Here is a 23,393-nt window from a genome sequence, read left to right as displayed (position 1 = left end):
GAGGAGAGTAGGGAGAAGAGGAGAGGAGAAGAGAGGAGGAGAGACGAGGAGTGAGAATAGAGAGGAGAGTAGATATTAGAGAATAGAGAGGATAGAGTAGAGGAGAGGGGAAGACAGTATTATCATTACTACTTTATGAGACACAGTGGCAGGGACAGAAACTTTCAGAAACCAGACAAAAGCATCTGTGTTCTCCACATGCATAATAGTTATGCTTCCAGACATTACATAACATATTAATTGACATATTCATGTACAAAACCTCAAAACACTTCAAAGACAGCTGGCCTACTTTAGTTTCTGTATTTGGGACACTGAGGCCTGGTATGGCTCTATATCCTAGATTAGGTAGAATATTCAGGACCTATGCTATTCTAGTAGCAGTAACACAGGCTCAAACTGACTGTCTAGAATGCAATGCTCCATTAACTACTGCCTAACAACAGCCTCTTTGTTCTCTGCTCTTTTCTCATAGGGTGACGGCGCAGATCTGAATTCAAATCCCTTCAAATTGTTTCTGGTTCATTAGCCGACAGTGTAGAAGTATCATGGGGCATGACAGTAAATTAATCAACAGCAAATGACAGGGGATTTACCAAAAGAACAGATGAGTAGAGAGGAGGGAGAAAAGACAAGGGAGTTGAAGTGGAGTTTGTGTGTGTGTGTGTGTGTGCATAAGTGTGCTTCTATGCATGTGTGTGTGTACAGTATTTGTTCATGCGTTTCTGTGTACTGACCTTCTGCAGGGAGAAGGTGCGCACGCAGAATGTGGCTAGTTCCATAGTGTCCAGTATGGTGACCTGAGTCATCCCATAGGTCTCTGTACCCCGGCTTGGCCAGTACTGGTCACACTTTATCTACAGGAGCAGGAGACACCTTCATCAGCATCACTGTTATCAAAATTATCATTGTCAGTAACATCATCGTCATCAATAACAACATCAATGTCATTATCGTCGGGTCATCATCAACATCATAAACATTATCATCAACATCATAAACAACATTTACATCATCAACATCATAAACAACATTATCAACATCATAAACATCATCATCATTAACATCTTCATCAACAGCATCATAATCAACATCATCATCATCATAATCAACATCATCAACATCACCATCAACATAATCAACATCATCATCAACATTAACATAATCTCTCCTCTCCTCTATTCTCTCCTCTCCTCTCTCCTCCCTACTCTCCTTCTTTGGACACTGTGTTAACTAAACCTCCAGACGAGCTTCAATGCCATACAACTCTCTTTCCGTGGCCTCCAACTGCTCTTAAACGCAAATAAAACTAAATGAATGCTATTCAACCGATCATTGCCCGCACCTGCCCGCCCATCCAGCATCACTACTCTGGACGGCTCTGACTTAGAATACGTGGATAACTACAAATACCTAGGTGTCTGGCTAGACTGTAAACTCTCCTTCCAGACTCACATTAAGCATCTCCAATCAAAAATTAAATCTAGAATCGGCTTCCTATTTCGCAACAAAGCTTCCTTCACTCCTGCTGCCAAACATACCCTCTTAAAACTGACCATCCTACCGATCCTTGACTTCGGCGATGTCATCTATAAAATAGCCTCCAACACTCTACTCAGCAAACTGGATGTAGTCTATCACAGTGCCATCCGTTGTCACCAAAGCCCCATATACTACCCACCACTGCGACCTGTACGCTCTCGTTGACTGGCCCTCGCGTCATACTCGTCGCCAAACCCACTGGCTACAGGTTATCTACAAGTCGCTGCTAGGTAAAGGCCCGCCTTATCTCAGCTCGCTGGTCACCATAGCAGCACCCACTCGTAGCACACGCTCCAGCGGGTATATCTCACTGGTCACTCCCAAAGCCAATTCCTCCTTTGGTCGCCTTTCCTTCCAGTTCTCTGCTGCCACTGACTGGAACGAACTGCAAAAATCACTGAAGCTGGAGATTCCCATCTCCCTCACTAGCTTTAAGAACCAGCTGTCAGAGCAGCTCACAGATCACTGCACCTGTTCATAGCCCATCTGTATACAGCCCATCTATCTACCTCATTCCCATACTGTATTTATTTATTTTGCTCCTTTTGCACCACAGTATCTCTACTTGCACATCCATCTTTTGCACATCTACCATTCCAGTGTTTAATTGCTATATTGTAATTACTTCGCCACCATGGCCTATTTATTGCCTTAACTCCCTTATTTAACCTTATTTGCACTCACTGTATATAGACTTTTTTCTTTTTTCTACTGTATTATTGACTGTATGTTTGTTTATTCCATGTGTAACTCTGTGTTGTTGTATGTGTCGAACTGCTATGCTTTATCTTGGCCAGGTCGCAGTTGCAAATGAGATCTTGTTCTCAACTAGCTTACCTGGTTTTAAATAAAGGTGAAATATATATATTTTTAAATCAACATCATCAACCTAAACAACATCATCATCATTATCATAAACAACATCATCAACAACATCATCATAAACAACATCATCATCATCATAAACAACATCATCATCAACATCATCATCACCATCATTAACAACATCATCAACATCATCATCACCATCATTAACATCATCAACATCATCATCATCATTAACACCATCATCATCACCATCATTAACATCATCATCAACGTCATCATTAACAACATTATCAACATCATCATCACCATCATTAACATCATCAACATCATCATCACCATCATTAACAACATCATCAACATCATCACCATCATTAACAACATCATCATCATCATAAACAACATCATCATTATAAACATCATCATAAACATCATCATCACCATCATAAACAACATCAACATCATCAACATTAACATCATCATCATAAACCACATCATCATCAACATCTTCATCATCAACATCAACGTTATCATCATCATCAACAACATTATCATCATCATTAACCTCAACATCAACATTAACATAATCAACAACATCATCAACATTAACATCATCATTAACATCATCATCAACATTAATATCATCATTAACATCATCATCATAAACAACATTAACATTGTCAACATCATCATCATAAACAACATTATAAACATCATCATTAACCTCATCATTAACCTTATCATCAACAACATTATCATCAACATCGACATTAACATCATCAACATCATTATCATAAACAACATCATCAACAACATCATCATAAACAACATCATCATCATCATCAAACAACATCAACATCATCATCATCAAAATTAACATCATAATCATAAACATCATCATCATAAACATCATCATCAACATTAACATAAACATCATCATCAACATAAACATCATCAAAATCATCATCATCATTAACATAATCAACAACATCAACATTATCATCATCAACATCATCATAAACAACATCATCATCAACATCTTCATCATCAACTTCAACAACATTATCATCATCATTAACCTCATCATCAACATCAACATTAGCATAATCAACAACATCATCATCATGAACATTATCATCAACATTAATATCACCGTTAACATCATCATCATAAACAACATTAACATTATCAACATCATCATCATACACAACATCATCATCATCATCATCAACATCATCATCACCATCATCATCACCATCATTAACATCATCATCAACATCATAAACAACATCATCATCAACATCATCATCAACAACATCATCATCAACAACATTATCATCAACATCGACATTAACATCATCAACATCATTATCATAAACAACATCTTCAACAACATCATCATAAACAACATCATCATCATCAAACAACATCAACATCATCATCAAAATTTACATCATAATCATAAACATCATCATCATCAACATTAACATCATCATCATCATCATCATCATCAACATAAACATCATCATCGACATCATCATTAACATCATCAACATCATTATCATAAACAACATCTTCAACAACATCATCATAAACAACATCATCATCATCAAACAACATCAACATCATCATCAAAATTTACATCATAATCATAAACATCATCATCATCAACATTAACATCATCATCATCATCATCATCATCATCATCAACATAAACATCATCATCGACATCATCATTAACATCATCATAAACAACATCATCATAAACATCATCATCATCATTAAACTCATCATCAACATCATCATCAACAACATTATTAACATCATCATCAACATTAACATCATCATCATAATCATAAACAACATCATCATCAACATTAACATAAACATCATCATCAACATAAACATCATCATCATCATTAACATAATCAACAACATCAACATTATCATCATCAACATCATAAACATCTTCATCATCAACATCAACAACATTATCATCATCATTAACCTCATCATCAACATCAACATTAACATAATCAACAACATCATCATCATTATCATTATCATCAACATTAATATCATCGTTAACATCATCATCATAAACAACATTAACATTGTCAACATCATCATCATAAACATCATCATCATTAACCTCATCATCAACAACATTATCATCAACATCGACATTAACAACATTATCATTATCATCGTCACCATTATCATCATCATTAACCTCATCATCATCAACCACATCATCAGTAACATCTTCATCATTAACCTCATCAACATTATAATCAACAGCATCATCATCATCATCAACCACATCATCATCAACATTAACATAATCAACAACATCATTATCATCATCAAATCAAATTAAATAAATCAAATGTTATTTGTCACATGCACCGAATACAACAGGTGTAGTAGACCTTACAGTGAAATGCTTACTTACAAGCCCTTAACCAACAATGCAGCTTGAAGAAAATACCAATAACAAAAAATAAGTAAGAGATAAGAAAAACAAATGATTAAAGAGCAGCAGTAAATAACAATAGTGGGGCTATATACAGGGGTACCGGTTCAGAGTCAATGTGTCAATGTGGAGGCTATATACAGGGGTGTCAATGTGGAGGCTATATACAGGGGTACCGGTTCAGAGTGAATGTGTCAATGTGGAGGCTATATACAGGGGTGTCAATGTGGAGGCTATATACAGGGGTACCGGTTCAGAGTCAATGTGTCAATGTGGAGGCTATATACAGGGGTGTCAATGTGGAGGCTATATACAGGGGTACCGGTTCAGAGTCAATGTGTCAATGTGGAGGCTATATACAGGGGTGTCAATGTGGAGGCTATATACAGGGGTGTCAATGTGGAGGCTATATACAGGGGTACCGGTTCAGAGTCAATGTGTCAATGTGCGAGGGCACCGGTGTCGAGGTAGTTTAGGTAATTATGTACATGCAGGTAGGGTTATTAAAGTGGCTATACACAGATGATAACAGAGAGTAGCAGCAGCGGTGGGGGGGGGGTGTTGCAAATAGTCTGGCTAGCCATTTGATTAGCTGTTCAGGAGTCTAATGGCTTAGGGAAGAAGCTGTTAAGAAGCCTCTTGGACCTAGACTTGGCGCTCCGGTACTGCTTGCCGTGCAGTTGCAGAAAGAACAGTCTATGACTAGGGTGGCTGGAGTCTCTGACAATTTTTAGGGCCTTCCTCTGACACCGCCTGGTATAGTGGTCCTGCATGGCAGAAAGCTTGGCCCCAGTGATTTACTGGGCCATACAGACTACCCTCTGTCGTGCCTTGCGGTCGGAGGCCGAGCAGTTGCCATACCAGGCAGTGATGCAATCCGTCAGGATGCTCTCGATGGTGCAGCTATACAATCTTTTGAGGATCTGAGGACTCATGCCAAATCTTTTCAGTCTCCTGAGGGGGAATAGGTTTTGTCGTTTGTCGACTGTCTTGGTGTGCTTGGACCATGTTAGTTTGTTGGTGATGTGGACGCCAAGGAACTTGAAGCTCTCAACCTGCTCCACTACAGACCCGTCGATGAGAATGGGGGCATGGTCGGTCCTTCTTTTCCTGTAGTCCACAATCATATCCTTTGTCTTGATCACATTGAGGGAGAGGTTGTTGTCCTGGCACCACATGGCCAGGTCTCTTACCTCCTCCCTATAGGCTGTCTCATCGATATTGGTGATCAGGCCTACCACTGTTGTGTCATCAGGAAACTTAATGATGGTGTTGGAGTTGTGCCTGGCCGTGCAGTCATGAGTGAATAGGGAGTACAGGAGGGGACTGAGCACGCACCCCTGAGGGGCCCCCGTGTTGAGGATCAGCGTGGCGGATGTGTTGTTACCTACTCTTACCACCTGGGGGAGGCCCGTCAGGAAGTCCAGGATCCAGTTGCAGAGGGAGGTGTTTAGTCCCAGGGTCCTTAGCTTAGTAATGAGCTTTGAGGGCACTATGGTGTTGAACTCTGAGCTGTAGTCAATGAATAGCATTCTCACATAGGTGTTCCTTTTGTCCAGGTGGGAAAGGGCTGTGTGGAGTGCAATAGAGATTGCATCATCTGTTGGTTCGGGATGGAAATTGGAGTGGGTCTAGAGTTTCTGGGATAATGGTGTTGATGTGAGCAGCCTTGACCAGCCTTTCAAAGCATTTCATGGCTACAGACGTGAGTGCTACAGGTCGGTAGTCATTTAGGCAGGTTACCTTAGTGTTCTTGGGCACAGGGACTATGGTGGTCTGTTTGAAACATGTTGATATTACAGACTCAGACAGAAAGAGGTTGAAAATGTCAGTGAAGACAATTGCCAGTTGGTCAGTACATGCTTGGAGTACACGTCCTGGTAATCAGTCTGGCCCAGCGGCCTTGCGAATGTTGACCTGTTTAAATGTCTTACTCACATTGGCTGCGGAGAGCGTGATCACACGGTCATCCGGAACAGCTGATGCTCTAATGCATGTTTCAGTGTTACTTGCCTCGAAGCGAGCATAGAAGTTATTTAGCTGGTCTGGTAGGCTGCATTATCAACATAATCAACAACCGCAACATCATCATCAACAACATTATCAACAACAACATCATAATCATCAACATTTTCAACAACATCATCAACATGATCATAATCATCATCAACAGCAACATCATCAACAGCAACATCATCAACAACATCATCATCAACAGCATCAACATCATCAGCAGCATCAACAAAATTATCAACATCATCATATACAGCATCAACAACATTGTCAACATTATCAACAGCATCACCATCAACATCATCAACAACATCATTATCATCATCAACAGCATCAACTACATTACAACATTATCAACAGCATCAACAACATCATCATCAACTACATTATCAACATTATCAACAGCATCAACAACATTATCATCATCAACAGCAACATTAGCAACATTATCAACATCATCATCCTCAACAACATCAGCAGCAGCACCTCATCTTCGTCATCAATGTTACATTTAAAGTCATCCTCATTATTATTGTCATAAAAACAACTTGACAACCAAAAAAGACTAATCTATCAGCCTAATTGTCTTGACCTATTGCCAGTGCCTTTGAATGGATGGTATCCAATTGATTACAGCTGATGACAGTACACTCTCATCCTCAGTGGATGATTCATGACTGTGCCCTATAAAGTGCCCTACAGTGGATGACAGCCTCCTAGTAACCTTCAGTGAACTAGACTATTGGATGACACTGAGTGGATGACAGTAGTGCCCTACAGTAGGTGACAGAGCCCTTAAATAGTGGATGACTCCACCTTACAGTGAATGACAAAGCCCTAGTCCCCTTCATAGTAGCTGGGTTTTGCCCTACAGCACACTCTTAGAAAAGAAGGTGCTATCCGGAACCATAAAGGTTTGTCGCCATAGGTGAACCCTTTGACAATAACAATCTTTTTGGATCCAAGTGGAGCCCTTTCACTAATACAAGGTTCTACGGGGAACCCTTTCACCAGTAAATGGTTCTAATTATTATTGCTTGAGACAAGTTTCAGGAAACTTTTTTTTTCTAGAAAATGTGAACTTTCATGTGCCTTACTAACAAACTTGTATGTCATCTGTAAATACGAATAAAATTGTTACATTTCTAGCCCTGTTGGTTAAGCCACAGAAAAATACCTTCCCACTAGTCATGCTTGGCTGAGATAATGAGTGGGCTGGTCATCCAGAGAGGGGAGTTCGGATTGGTCTGCCATATAGAGGGCTTCTGTCTATTTCATGCTGATCAGTCTGTGTTGGTAATCCTGTCGAACAGAGCTTTAAAAAAGTATAGTGTAGTGGAGCTGCATAAGTGTTGCTCTCCACTTTGTGGAGGATCGAGTTCTGAAATCAGTGGTATTAGAGTATGATAGATAAAGAAATTGAGAAAACACCTGTCTCCAGATTACATCTTCAAACTAAGAGCAACAGTGGTATGGCATTCGTCACAGGGAGACACGTCCATCATGCATGATGATGTATACAGGTAAGATAGTCTAGCTAGCTACATTTTAAGATATTACATGTTTCTAATTTTTACAGAAAGTGGTTTTATTTAAAGCAAAAGTTTACAAGTTTATCAACTTTCAAAGCAGATTTACTTTCCCATTGCTCCTCAAAAATGCAGTGCATGATATGCCATTTTGTAGCTCTGAGTCTCTACTTTTATCCAATGTAAAAAACACAATTTCAAATTTTGCTACTTAAGATCAAATCCAGGTGGTGAGTCACATTTTCACCACAAAAGGGATCTACCTAGAACCAAAAATGGTTCTCCTATTGGGACAAACGAAGAACCCTTTTATCTAAGAGTGTAGATAACACCTAGTGGATGAGTGTTGCCCTACAGTAGATAATGTCAGTGAGTGGATGAGTGTTGCCTTCTCCTGTCTCTGTCCCATCTCACCCGTGACTTCTCCTCCAGTCTGGTCATCATGACCACAGAGGCTGCTCTCTGTTCCCACACCATCCTCCAGAAGTCCCCGAATGTCTCTGCCAGCGGGCCCTGTGTGGCGATGTAGGCATTCTGCTTCCTGTAGCCGTCTATGTAGTTAGCATTGATGTAGTCACTGCCCAGGATACCTGCATATGGAGGGGGAGAATGTGGAGGGAAGAGGAGAGTTGTTAAGTTCAATTGACATCATTGAAAATGTCTTAGTTCAGGACTATAGACTTTATCTGGGTCCCTGCAACCGCCACTACAATCTGAATTGAATCCATCCAGTATTTGACCTCTACCTGGACAAGAGAAAGGGTGTCCTTCACTGTACAATGATTTCTTGTCTTACAAGTGAGGCCATCTCATAAGCTGTACCTGGACTTGAACCTTCTATGGGGGCGAGGACGACGCGGGTGTGGTCATAGGCGATGACGTTAGCATAACGGTTCTTGGGCTTGTTCACCTCCAGGTTGGAGTGCTCCCAGGTGAACTGCTGACTGGGGTCGATGGACTACAACACAGAGAGGTAAAAGGTTGGGGTTAGGCTCCCAGGTGAACTGCTGACTAGGATCGATGGACTACAACACAGAGAGGTAAAAGGTTGGGGTTAGGCTCACAGGTGAACTGCTGGCCAGGGTCAATAGACTACAACACAGAGAGGTAAAAGGTTGGGGTTAGGCTCACAGGTGAACTGCTGGCCAGGGTCAATAGACTACAACACAGAGAGGTAAAAGGTTGGGGTTAGGCTCCCAGGTGAACTGCTGACTGGGGTCGATGGACTACAACACAGAGAGGTAAAAGGTTGGGGTTAGGCTCACAGGTGAACTGCTGACTAGGATCGATGGACTACAACACAGAGAGGTAAAAGGTTGGGGTTAGGCTCCCAGGTGAACTGCTGGCCAGGGTCAATAGACTACAACACAGAGAGGTAAAAGGTTGGGGTTAGGCTCCCAGGTGAACTGCTGGCCAGGGTCAATAGACTACAACACAGAGAGGTAAAAGGTTGGGGTTAGGCTCACAGGTGAACTGCTGGCCAGGGTCAATAGACTACAACACAGAGAGGTAAAAGGTTGGGGTTAGGCTCCCAGGTGAACTGCTGGCCAGGGTCAATAGACTACAACACAGAGAGGTAAAAGGTTGGGGTTAGGCTCCCAGGTGAACTGCTGGCCAGGGTCAATAGACTACAACACAGAGAGGTAAAAGGTTGGGGTTAGGCTCACAGGTGAACTGCTGGCCAGGGTCAATAGACTACAACACAGAGAGGTAAAAGGTTGGGGTTAGGCTCACAGGTGAACTGCTGACTAGGATCGATGGACTACAACACAGAGAGGTAAAAGGTTGGGGTTAGGCTCCCAGGTGAACTGCTGGCCAGGGTCAATAGACTACAACACAGAGAGGTAAAAGGTTGGGGTTAGGCTCCCAGGTGAACTGCTGACTAGGATCGATGGACTACAACACAGAGAGGTAAAAGGTTGGGGTTAGGCTCACAGGTGAACTGCTGGCCAGGGTCAATAGACTACAACACAGAGAGGTAAAAGGTTGGGGTTAGGCTCACAGGTGAACTGCTGACCAGGGTCAATGGACTGAGAGGACCAGGAAACAGAGATGAAGAGTTAAAGGATGGAAAAAAACGTTGCAATATTTTCTCCTCATTTGTAGGAGTCTAGGACAGGATGCCATTTCAGTTTGCAAGGGGCAACTGGTACACATCCTTGAGTAGAAAACCAGGTCCTAAGACTCATGTTCATCCATCCTCCATGCTGTCGCTCTCACCTCGTACTCCTGAGACAGACGCAGGCTATCATTGGCCTTGAGTATCTCTGTGTGTTCAGCCAGCTCTGTGATGGGAATGGGAGGGTGGCTCATCATACCTAAAGGACAAGGACAAGGGTTAAAGGGCAGAGGTCAGAGGTCATGAGGGCTCACTGTGTGACCAAGTGGGTTTCTAACGCAGGTGGCCAGTGTGGTTCAAGACCGCGTTAGCCCACTAAACTAAATCTTACCGAGGCATAAGCCCTGGAAGCACATACGACTGCATGTAGAGTACACCTACACACACCTCTCTGTCATTGCATATGATTCATTACTGGTTCTTTGCTAGATGTCAAAAGACAATTACAGAGCAAAAAAACAACAACGTATAGCACCACAGAGAATAATTTTTGATCAACTTAAGGTACAAAGTCTCCGATTTGGTTGGTTTGTAAAGTGTTTGCCTTTGATGTGAAAATAGCTTTTTTGTGTAATTAGGAGCGCGAGCGACGACTCGGAGACAAACAAAACAAACAAACAAAGACAGAGTGTTAATTAGTCAGAACGGCACCCTGAGCCTCTCCACACACACACACACACACACACACACACACACACAGTGGTAAAGGTGTGGAGGACGAGTGTTAGCCCCCATATATAAAGAATTGTAAGATCTAGGGTAGAGTGCTATAAAATATAATCAATTTTGTGCCAGGTACCAAAGTACATTTTCCACGGTTCTGGACACCTGAACATGTCTTCTCAATGCACCATGAGCAATGTTGTAAAAAATAGGTCTATTTGTAAGAAAACAAGCTGTGACACCAAATATCAAACAGATGAGTACATTGGTTAAGCAACACCTGTGAAAAATGAATTACTTGTTCAGCTATTTGCCACAATATCCAAATTATACAATATATATTTTACATAATAATATATCCTCTGCATTTTTATCTACAGTTCCTTCTGTGGGGGGGGGTCAGTTCCTTGTTACACACAGGGTTGCACGAAGTGGTGGAAGCATATCTGTGAGGTTTAACACCAGAGCAGCTGGAGGTGCAGTGGGTCAGCTCTATCTGGCAACACAGGGAAGAACGGAGTACATGTGCCACGTTTTCTATCCAGAAATATGATTCTATTAGCTAACGCTGACCTTTAATCTTTTCAAGAACGAATAGGTTATGGACTTGTTTTAAGTTGTGACTGTGTTGACACCTCCGTCCTCTCTGGCATGGTCATCTAGAGCCTGCCAGATGGACTGTGGGCAGACGGTTACAGGGTTTGGGCCGTGCCATGCCGCCAGTCACACAGTTATGACTCATCTAACTATACTAACCTGGAAGACAGCAATTTTGATCTCTTAGGAAATTAGATCTTGGTAGAAGCTTTAGAGTATTATAAACTTGACCCTTATTGGTGTGTTTGCTGTGGTACATGTTCTTTATTGCCCTAATTGGTCTACAAGTTCTTGCCTGGTTTAGATCTTATCTGTCTGAAAGTTATCAGTTCGTCCCTGTGGATAGTTTGTCATCTGACAAATCAGTGGTAAGTTTTGGTGATCCTTAAGATTCTGTTCTAGGACCACTATAGTTCTAACTAAATATACAGTGGAAGTCGGAAGTTTACATACACTTAGGTTGGAGTCATTAAAACTTGTTTTTCAACGACTCTACAAATGTCTTGTTAATAACAAACTATAGTTTTGGCAAGTCGGTTAGGACATCTACTTTGTGCATGACACAAGTAATTTTTCCAACAATTGATTACAGACAGATTATTTCACTTATAATTCACTGTATCACAATTCCAGTGGGTCAGAAGTTTACATACACTAAGTTGACTGTGCCTTTAAACAGCTTGGGAAATTCCAGAAAATTGTGTCATGGCTTTAGAAGCTTCTGATAGGCTAATTGACATCATCTGAGTCAATTGGGGGTGTAGCTGTAGATGTATTTCAAGGCCTAACTTCAAAATCAGTGCCTCTTTGTTTGACATCATGGGAAAATCAAAATAAATCAGCCAAGACCTCCACAAGTCTGGTTCATCCTTGTGAGCAATTTCCAAACGCCTGAAGGTACCACGTTCATCTGTACAAACGATAGTACGCAACTATAATCACCATGGGACCATGCAGCCATCATACCGCTCAGGAAGGAGATGCGGTCTGTCTCCTAGAGATGAACATACAAAAGTGCAAATCAATCCCAGAACAACAGCAAAGGACCTTGTGAAGATGCTGGAGGAAACAGGTACAAAACTATCTATATCCACAGAAAAACAAGTCCTATATCGACATAACCTGAAAGGTCGCTCAGCAAGGGAGAAGCCACTGCTCCAAACCCGCCATTAAAAAGTCTGACTGCGGTTTGCAACTGCACATGGGGACAAAGATTGTAATTTTGGACAAATGTCCTCTGGTCTGTTGAAACAAAAATAAAACTGTTTGGCCATAATGACCATCGTTATGTTTGGAGGAAAAAGGGAGGCTTGCAAGCCAAAGTACAGCATCCCAACCGTGAAGAACGGGGGTGGCAGCATCATGTTGTGGGGGTGCTTTGCTGCAGGAGGGACTGGTGCACTTCACAAAATAGATGGAAACATGAGGAATGAAAATTATGTGGATATATTGAAGCAAAATCTCAAGCCATCAGTCAGGAAGTTAAAGCTTGGTCGTATGCGAAGGGTCTTCCAAACGGACAATGACCCCAAGCATACTTCCAAAGTTGTGGAAAAATTGTATTGGAGTGGCCATCACAAAGCCCTGACCTCAATCCCATAGAAAATTTGTGGGCAGAACTGAAAAAGTGTGTGCGAGCAAGGAGGCCTACAAACCTGACTCAGTTACACCAGCTCTGTCAGGAGGAATGGGACAAAATTCACCCAACTTATTGTGGGAAGCTTGTGGAAGGCTTCCCCGAAACATTTGACCCAAGTTAAACAATAAGGCAATGCTACCAAATACTAATTGAGTGTATGTTAACTTCTGACCCACTGAGAATATGATGAAAGAAAGAAATAATTCTCTCTACTATTATTCTGATAATTAACCTTCTTAAAATAAAGTGGAGATCCTAACTGACCTAAGACAGGGAATTTTTACTAGGATTAAATGTCAGGAATTGTGAAAACTGAGTTTAAATGTATTTGGCTAAAGTGTATGTGAACATTCTACTTCAACTGTATATTACCTCTTGGTGATGTCATTCGGAAACTTTCACTGCTGTGCAGACGACACACAGCTGTATATTTCGATGAAACATGGTGAAGCCCCAAAATTGCTTACCACGGAAGCCTGTGTTTCAGAAATAAGGACGTGGATTGCAGATTTGTTTTTACTTTCAAACTCAGTCAAAACAAAGATGCTAGTTCTTGGTCCCAAGAAACAAAGAGACAAACTAAACACCTCCAGACAAACTAAGCACCTTCTTTGCCCACTTTGAGGACAATACAGTCCCACCGTCACGGCCCGCTAACAAGGACTGTGCCCCTCTCCTTCTCCATGGCTGACGTGAGTAAAATATTTAAACGTGTTAACCCTCGCAAGGCTGCTGGCCCAGACGGCATCCCTAGCCGCGTCCTCAAAGCATACCGGCCACTCTAGACCCACTTCAGTTTGCATACCGCCCCAACAGGTCCACAGACGACGTAATCGCCATCTCACTGCACACTGCCCTATCCCCATCTGGACAAAAGGAATACCTATATTAGAATGCTGTTCATTGACTACAGCTCAGCATTCAACACCATAGTACCCTCCAAGCTCATTATCAAGCTGGAGGCCCTGGGTCTCAACCCCGCCCTGTACAACTGGGTCCTGGACTTTCTGACGGGCCGCCCCTAGGTGGTGAAGGTAGGAAACAACATCTCCACTTCGCTGACCATCAAAACTGGGGCCTCACAAGGGTGTGTGCTCAGCCCTCTCCTGTACTCCCTGTTCACCCACGACTGCGTGGCTATGCACGCCTCCAACTCAATCATCAAGTCTGCAGACGACATAACAGTAGTGGACTTTATTACCAACAATGACGAGACCGCCTACAGGGAGGAGGTGAGGGCCCTCGGAGTGTGGTGTCAGGAATACAATGTCTCACTCAACGTCAACAAAACAAAGGAGATGATCTTAGACTTCAGGAAACAGCAGAGGGAGCACCCCCCTATCCACATTGAAGGGACAGCAGTGGATAAGGTGGAAAGTTTTACGTTCCTGGGCGTACACATCACAGGCAAACTGAAATGGTCCACCCACACAGACAGTGTGGTGAAGAAGGCGCAACAGTGCCTCAACATCAGGAGGCTGAAGAAATTTGGCTTGTCACCCAAAACCCTGACAAACGTTTACAGATGCACAATCGAGAGCATCTTGTTGTCCTGTATCATAGCCTGGTACGGCAACTGCACCGACCTCAACGGCAAGGTTCTCCATAGGGTGGTCTGCAATAACGCATCACCGGGGAAAAACTACCTGCCCGCCATGACACCTACAGCACCCGATGTCACAGGAAGGCCAAAAAATCATCAAGGACATCAACCACCCGAGCCACTGCCTGTTCACCCCGCTATCATCCAGAAGGCGAGGTCAGTACAGGTGCATCAAAGCGGGGACAGAGACTGAAAAACAGCTTCTATCTCAAGGCCATCAGACTGTTAAACAGCCACCACTAACATTGAGTGGCTGCTGCCAACATACTGACTCAACTCCAGCCACTTTAATAATGGAAATTGACGGGAATTGATGTAAAGATATATCACTAGCCACTTTAAACAATGCCACTTAATATAATGTTTACATACCCTACATTACTCATCTCATATGTATATACTGTACTCGATACCATCTACTGCATCTTGCCTATGCCGTTCTGTACCATCGCTCATTCATATATCCTTATGTACATATTCTTTATCCCTTTACACTTGTGTGTATAAGGTAGTAGTTGTGGAATTGTTAAGTTAGATTACTCGTTGGTTATTACTGCATTGTCGGAACTAGAAGCACAAGCATTTCGCTACACTCGCATTAACATCTGCTAACCATGTGTATGTGACAAATAAATTTGATTTTTGATTTGATTTGAAGGCGAGGTCAGTACAGGTGCATCAATGCTGGAACTGAGAGACTGAAAAATAGCTTCTATTTCAAGGCCAGACTGTTAAATAACCATCACCAACCGGCTTCCACCCGGTTACGTAACCCTGCACTTTAGAGGCTGCTGCCCCATATACATAGACATGGAATCACTGGCCACTTCAATAATGTTTACAAGCTGCTTTACTCATCTCATATATACACTGTATTCTATTCCACTGTTTTTAGTCAATGCCACTCCGACATAGCTTGTCCTAATATTTATATATTTCTTAATTCCATTCTTTTACTTTTAGGTCTGTGTGCAATGTTGTGAATTGTTATATACTACTGCACTGTTGGAGCTAGGAACACAAGCATTTCACTAAACCTGCAATAATATCTGCTAAATATGTGTATGTGACCAATAACATTTAATTTGATGTCTTCAGTAGGTCCTATGATTGACTGTAGTCTGGCCCAGGGGTGTGATGGTGAACGGCAAGGCACTGGAGTGATGAACCACCCTTGCTGTCTCTGCTTGGCCTGCTTCTCTCTCTACTGGGATTCTCTGCCTCTGACCCCATTACAGGTGCTGAGTTACTGGGTTGCTCACGCTCTCCCATTACCCCCCTAAGAGGGGTGCCTCACGTAATGCCAGGATTTTTTCACTGATGTGATCTTCCTTTTCCGTTTTGCGCCCCCCTCAGGCTCGTGTGGTTGGGGAGATCTTTGTGGACTATTCTCTCTGTCTCTCTTTTTCAGAGCCACTGTTCTTCTGCATTGCTTGCTCTTTGAGGTCTTTGTCGTTTTAGGAGGGGTTCTGTATAAGCACTTTGTGACAACTGCTGATGTAAAAAGCGTTTCTCCCACCATATAAAATCAGAAACTTTTCCGTCTTTTTTCAAGAAAGAATGTGTTATCGAAGAATGTGTGTGTGTGTGTGTGTGTGTGTGAGTGTGTGTGTGTGTATGTGTGTGCACAATACATACCAGGGGTCTGGAAGTTGATGCGTCTCATCTCAACAGGGTCTGTGGGGTGGTGGGCCATCATCTCAGCATTACACAGAAGGCTCTTGGTGCCTGGCTCGGAGTCCTTCCTCTTGCTGCTCAGGGACCAGGGAGACGGAAACAACGGGACACACAACAGACAAGCAACACACCAGAGAGAGTAGAGAGGTTAGAGTTCATGACTGTCTAACAGTATTCATCACAATCTATTTTCTCAATGAACACAAGTTAAACATATATTGCACTGCAATTTAAGCATTAGATTTTGCCCTGCATCATCTGTCCTTTGAGATCAAGACAACTGTTTAGTATGACCGACACTCACCTGTCTGGCTTGTTGCTTCGGAATCAGGAGCGAGCGAGGGAATGAATAATGAAAGGAGGAGGAGAGGGACAGAGGGAGAGACAGAGAGAAAAATCTATTTGATACATTTATATTCAAAATGGCCGGCTTTCTGTGGATGACACGTCTTTTCAGCTCGGTCAGGCTAGCAGTCATTCCTTACAATGCTGCTTTTTTTATCTTTGCCTGTTATGCCAGTATACTGTGTAAGCTGAGGTAGCTACATTTCAATGGTTATAGTGGGCTAGCACCGTATGTGCTTAGCATGTTAGCATGTTAGTTATAGCATATTAGTATGTTAGCTAGTTAAAACATTAGCATGGAGGTGGTTATAGTGTTAGCGTGTTAGCTACTTATAGCATGTTAGATATTTATAACATTATAATGTTATTAGCATGTAAGCTGGTTATAGAGTGTTAGCATGTTAGCTACTTATAGCATGTTAGCTATTTATAACATTATAATGTTATTAGCATGTAAGCTGGTTATAGAGTGTTAGCATGTTAGCTACTTATAGCATGTTAGCTATTTAGAACATTATAATGTTATTAGCATGTAAGCTGGTTATAGGTTGTTAGCATGTTAGCTACTTATAGCATGTTAGCTATTTAAATAGTTAGCATGAAATCTGGTTATAGCATGTTAGTTAGTTAGATAGATACTGTAGTTATACGTGTTAGTTATACGTATACATGTTAGCTATAAAATCGCTTTAAGTTCAGTGCTCCCTCTTCGGATCTCACTCACTTCTTGTAGAGCAGGATGGCGATGACGATGCAGATGATGAAGACTACAGCCAGGACGGGTCCCACCACCCAGATCAGACCATCCCCCGCATCCAGGGGCTGGGGGTCTGAGTCCGGAGCGATCACTGGCTCTGTGTACGGACTGTCCGCATACATCTTCTACAATACACAAACAAAGAGCACAGTGAGTGAGGAATACATATCACAGCAAGGGCTAGCCAGGGGAAATTAACCTAATTTTCATTAATTTAATTGTCTTAAATGTATTGCAATGTCTCTTGAGAATGACAGAGAAGACTACGTGAGAGGGATACACACCGTCCTACAATACATACACTCTTAGAAAAAAGGGTTCCAAAAGGGTTCTTCGGCTGACCCAAGGGTTCTACATGGAACCAAATAGAGTTCTACCTGGTACCAAAAAGGGTTCTTTAAAGGGTTCTCTTGCGGGGACAGCCGAAGAACCCTTTTAGGTTCTAGATAGCACCTTTTTTTCCCCTAAGAGTGTATACACAATCACACAAAAACAAACATAATTGGATTGGCCCGTACCACTGTGGTGCCATTGAGTTCTGCCAAGATGAAGAACACGTACTCCTGTCCTGGTTCTAGAGCGCGGTTCTCAAAGCCTCCATAGTCCAGCTGGTCCCCCAGAGTGAAGAAGGCTGGCAGAGTAGCAGGGGTGAAGAGGGCTGAGATGTAGGCTCTGCGCAGGTCTACCTGTTTCTGCTGTCTAGATTCCCTCTGTCTCTGACTGCTGTCCTTCAACAACTGGGAGACAGAGAGATGGAGAGAGAGGGAGACAGAGAGAGGCAGAGAGAGGGAGACAGAGAGAGGCAGAGAGAGATGGAGAGAGGGAGGGATAGATAGAGAGTGAGAGAGAGAGATATGGGGGGAGAGAGAGCGAGAGAAGAGAGGGAGGAGAAGGAGGGAGTGAGACAGAGAGAGGGAGGGCGTCATATAGATGGAGAGAGAGGGAGACAGAGAGATGGAGAGAGGGAAGGAGAGAGATAGCGTGAGAGAGAGAAAGAGGGAGGGCGAGAGATGGAGGGAGGGAGGGAGGGAGGGAGGGAGGGAGGGAGGGGGGAAAGGGGGGAAAAAGATGGAGAGAGGGAGAGGGAGAGAAAAAGAGTGAGGGAGAGAGACGGAGAGAGGGAGACAGAGAGATGGAGAAAGTGGTGATAGGGAGAGAGAGGGGGAGAGGGAGGGAGTCAGATAGAGGGAGAGAGAGGGAGAAAGAGAGAGAGGGAAGGAGAGAGGGGGAGGGAGGGAGAGAGAGGGAGCGAGAGGGAGGGAGAGAGATAGAGGTGATGTTAATGATTCATTTTTTTATGTAAACATTAAGAAACCACATGATAATATCTGAGAGAGCAAAGGTTCTCAGAGAGAGAGGAGAACGGCCAGACGAGCCAGTTCATGTGTTCCCAGATAGGTTGCCATAGCTCTCACCTCCTCCAAGTCCATCTCGTCTGGGCTCTTGAGATGTCTAATGACCCCCCTCGCCCTCCTCAGAGGAACTACCACCACATACAGGTTCCTACAGGACAGAGGAACAACCAGATTGTCAGGGAATTTCATTACAACTTTTCTGTGGCAGTTTACTAGCAGAGTTGAAGTTGGAAGTTTACATACACCTTAGCCAAATACATTTAAACTCAGTTTTTCACAATTCCTGACATTTAATTTGAACAAAAATCTCTGTCTTAGGTAAGTTAGGATCTCCACTTCATTTTAAGAATGTGAAATGTAAGAATAATAGTAGAGAGAGTGATTTATTTCAGCTTTTATTTCTTTCATCACATTCCCAGTGGATCAGAAGTTTACATACACTCTATTAGTATTTGGTAGCATTGCCTTTAAATTATTTAACTTGGGTCATACGTTTCAGGTAGCCTTCCACAAGCTTCCCACAATAAGTTGGGTGAATTTTGGCCCATTCCCCCTGACAGAGCTGGTGTAACTGAGTCAGGTTTGTAGGCCTCCTTGCTCGCATACGCTTTTTCAGTTCTGCCCACAAATTTTCTATGGGATTGAGGTCAGGGCTTTGTGATGGCCACTCCAATACCTTGACTTTGTTGTCCTTAAGCCATTTTGCCACAACTTTGGAAGTATGCTTGTGGTCATTGTCCATTTTGAAGACCCACTTCACAGATGGGATGGTGTTCTTTGGTTTGCAAGCCTTCCCCTTTTTCCTCAAAACATGATGGTAATTATGGTCAAACAGTTCAGAGGACATATCTCCAAAAAGTACCATCTTTGTCCCCATGTGCAGTTGCAAACCATAGTCTGGCTTTTTTTATGGCGGTTTTGGAGCAGTGGCTTCTTCCTTGCTGAGCGGCCTTTCAGGTTATGTCGATATAGGACTCGTTTTACTGTTGATATAGATAGTTTTGTACCTGTTTCCTTCAGCATATTCACAAAGTCTCCAATGTTTGGCTGATTTCTTTTGATTTTCCCATTATGTCAAGCAAAGAGGGACTGTGTTTGAAGGTAGGCCTTGAAATACATCCACAGGTAAACCTCCAATTGACTCAGATGATGTCAATTAGCCTATCAGAAGCTTCTAAAGCCATGACATAATTTTATGGAATTTTCCAAAAAAATCATATTGTTGGAAGGCAACCGTATGCCCATCAAAATCACTAATAAGCAACCCTGTGGCTAGCCCTTACTTGACAGGGATGCGATTCTCCAGCGAGGGCAGGATTATGGTGATGGTGGTCTCCGTGTCACGGGTGTGGTCAATCTCCGGACGGCGGATGGCAATTGGTGGAGAGGTCTTGGCGTGGATGCGGTGCCTCAGCCCGCCCATGTTGCCCTCAGAGGAGGTGATCTTGAAGTCATAGTCGGTATCTGGCTGCAAGTTGGGGATCACTGCTTTCCTCAGCTTGGCATCCACCTCCATCTTCTGGCGGTTATACTCCACCTGAGAGGAATAGGGTAGGGGAGGGTATTTCTGACGGCTAAGATCACACATATACACACACATCCTGGGAGGAATAGGGTAGGGGAGGGTATTTCTGACGGCTAAGATCACACATATACACACACATAATAAGATAGCGCCGTCCTTAATGGTCGCCATTTTGCGAGCTCCAACCCAACTTTGATTCTTTAGCCGTTTATTTTGACTTATTTTCACAAAATGTATCCTCTATTTCTTACAACCGACAAGAACTCTTGAACATCAGATCGGTAGTTACTTACCCCAATTCCAGCTTCTACTTCAACTTTGACTTATCTGCCCTGGGCTCTTTCTGTAATTCTGACCCAATTTTCGGGATATCAAATCAAATCAAATCAAATGTATTTATATAGCCCTTCGTACATCAGCTGATATCTCAAAGTGCTGTACAGAAACCCAGCCTAAAACCCCAAACAGCAAGCAATGCAGGTGTAGAAGCGTGGTGGCTAGGAAAAACTCCCTAGAAAGGCCAAAACCTAGGAAGAAACCTAGAGAGGAACCAGGCTATGTGGGGTGGCCAGTCCTCTTCTGGCTGTGCCGGGTGCAGATTATAACAGAACATGGCCAAGATGTTCAAATGTTCATAAATGACCAGCATGGTCGTATAATAATAAGGCAGAACAGTTGAAACTGCAGCAGCAGCACGGTCAGATGGACTGGGGACAGCAAGGAGTCATCATGTCAGGTAGTCCTGGGGCATGGTCCTAGGGCTCAGGTCCTCCGAGAGAGAGAGAAAAAAAGAGAAATTAGAGAGAGCATATGTGGGGTGGCCAGTCCTCTTCTGGCTGTGCCGGGTGGAGATTATAACAGAACATGGCCAAGATGTTCAAATGTTCATAAATGATCAGCATGTTCGAATAATAAGAAGGCAGAACAGTTGAAACTGGAGCAGCAGCAAGGCCAGGTGGACTGGGGACAGCACGGAGTCATCATGTCAGGTAATCCTGGGGCATGGTCCTAGGGCTCAGGTCCTCCGAGAGAGAGAAGGAGAGAATTAGAGAATGCACACTTAGATTCACACAGGACACCGAATAGGACAGGAGAAGTACTCCAGATATAACAAACTGACCCTAGCCCCCCGACACATATACTACTGCAGCATAAATACTGGAGGCTGAGACAGGAGGGGTCAGGAGACACTGTGGACCCATCCGAGGACACCCCCGGACAGGGCCAAACAGGAAGGATATAACCCCACCCACTTTGCCAAAGCACAGCCCCCACACCACTAGAGGGATATCTTCAACCACCAACTTACCATCCTGAGACAGGGCCGAGTATAGCCCACAAAGATCTCCGCCATGGCACAACCCAAGGGGGATATGTGTAACGGATGTGAAACGCTAGCTTAGTTAGCGGTGGTGCACGCTAAATAGTGTTTCAATTGGTGACGTCACTTGTTCTGCTTTTGTGGAGCGATGGGTAACGATGCTTCGTGGGTGTCAGTTGTTGATGTGTGCAGAGGGTCCCTGGTTCGCGCCCGGGAATGGGCGAGGGGATGGTCTAAAGTTATACTGTTACATATGCAAGAGGAAAATCCGGCATTACAGAGGCAAGAGAGGGGAGGGCCTGACAACATTAAGGCGAAGGGAAAACCGCCCACTTCTTCCCTCCATTCTACTGGCTAATGTACAGTCACTTGATAATAAAATGGATGACCTCCGATCGTGGATTTGCTACCAACAGGACTCTCTTGACTGGAATATTCTCTGCTTTTCCGAAACATGGCTTTCGGACAAGATACACCCAATGGCTATCCAACGAACTAACCACCTCCGTCACCGGCTACATTAGGCAATGCATCGGCGACATTATCCCCACATTAAAGGTTTGCTGCTTCCCCAATCAAAAGCCCTGGATTAACACTGAGGTTGGTGCTAAGATAAAGGACAGGGCTACTGGACACCGGGCTTTCGCAGACAACCCTGAGGCTACAGCTGAGCACAGGAACAAGTACAAGAGGTCCCGCCATGACCGTCGCAGAGTCATCAAACGTGCAAAAGGACAATATAGGAATAAGGTGGAATCATATTACGTACACAGGCTCCGATGCCCACCAAGTGGCAGTGGCTACAGTCCATTACGGATTACAAAGGAAGACCCAGCCGTGATCTATCCAACAATGTCTATCCACCAGACGAACTCAATGCATTTTATGCACGCTTCGACAATAACAACACCGTGCCGTGCATGAGTACCTCCACCGACCCAGAGGACTGCGTGATCTCGCTGATCTCAGAGCAGGTCGAGAGCTTCAAGTTCCTCGGTATCCACAACACTAAGGTCTTAAAATGGTCCACACACATAGTCGTGAAGAAGGCAGGACAGTGCCTCTTCCCCCTCAGGAGGTTGAAAAGGTTTGGCATGGGCCCCCAGATCCTCAAAGTTCTACAGCTGCACCATTGAAAGCATCTTGACTGGCTGCATCACTACTTGGTATGGCAACAGCACCGATCTCGATCGAAAGACGCTGCAGAGGGCGGTGTGAAAGGAAGGCCGGGAAAATCGTTAAAAACGCTAGCCCTTCAAGCCATAGACTGTTGTCACTGCTTCCGCACAGCAAACAGGTACCGCATCAAGTCTGACAGCAACAGGCTCCTGAAAAGCCCCGAAGCCATAAGACTGCTAAATAGCTAACAAAATGGCTAAACAGACTATATGAGTTGACCCTTGTATT

At 43.4% G+C, this 23,393-nt stretch overlaps 1 protein-coding gene across 7 annotated transcripts in view; it reads right to left on the bottom strand.

Moving 5' to 3' along the window:
• Positions 1-23,393, bottom strand: part of LOC112260820 (receptor-type tyrosine-protein phosphatase S) — a 152,227-nt gene that overhangs the window by 7,413 nt on the left and 121,421 nt on the right. For 5 of the 7 annotated variants that reach the window (XM_042328961.1, XM_042328966.1, XM_042328963.1 and 2 more), the window contains 10 exons: positions 20,424-20,677; positions 19,201-19,288; positions 18,304-18,522; positions 17,753-17,910; positions 16,988-17,002; positions 16,645-16,757; positions 10,606-10,703; positions 9,208-9,343; positions 8,800-8,975; positions 738-857 (listed from right to left, as the gene is read on the bottom strand). In XM_042328961.1, coding sequence (XP_042184895.1) covers positions 738-857; positions 8,800-8,975; positions 9,208-9,343; positions 10,606-10,703; positions 16,645-16,757; positions 16,988-17,002; positions 17,753-17,910; positions 18,304-18,522; positions 19,201-19,288; positions 20,424-20,677 — 1,377 coding nt within the window. The remainder of the gene's footprint in view (positions 1-737; positions 858-8,799; positions 8,976-9,207; positions 9,344-10,605; positions 10,704-16,644; positions 16,758-16,987; positions 17,003-17,752; positions 17,911-18,303; positions 18,523-19,200; positions 19,289-20,423; positions 20,678-23,393) is intronic. The other 2 variants (XM_042328964.1, XM_042328967.1) reach the window with 1 other exon arrangement.

This window comes from Oncorhynchus tshawytscha, linkage group LG10 (assembly GCF_018296145.1).
Source record: "Oncorhynchus tshawytscha isolate Ot180627B linkage group LG10, Otsh_v2.0, whole genome shotgun sequence".
Classification (NCBI taxonomy): Eukaryota; Metazoa; Chordata; class Actinopteri; order Salmoniformes; family Salmonidae; genus Oncorhynchus; species Oncorhynchus tshawytscha.
This window is presented reverse-complemented; position numbering and strand designations above follow the sequence as displayed.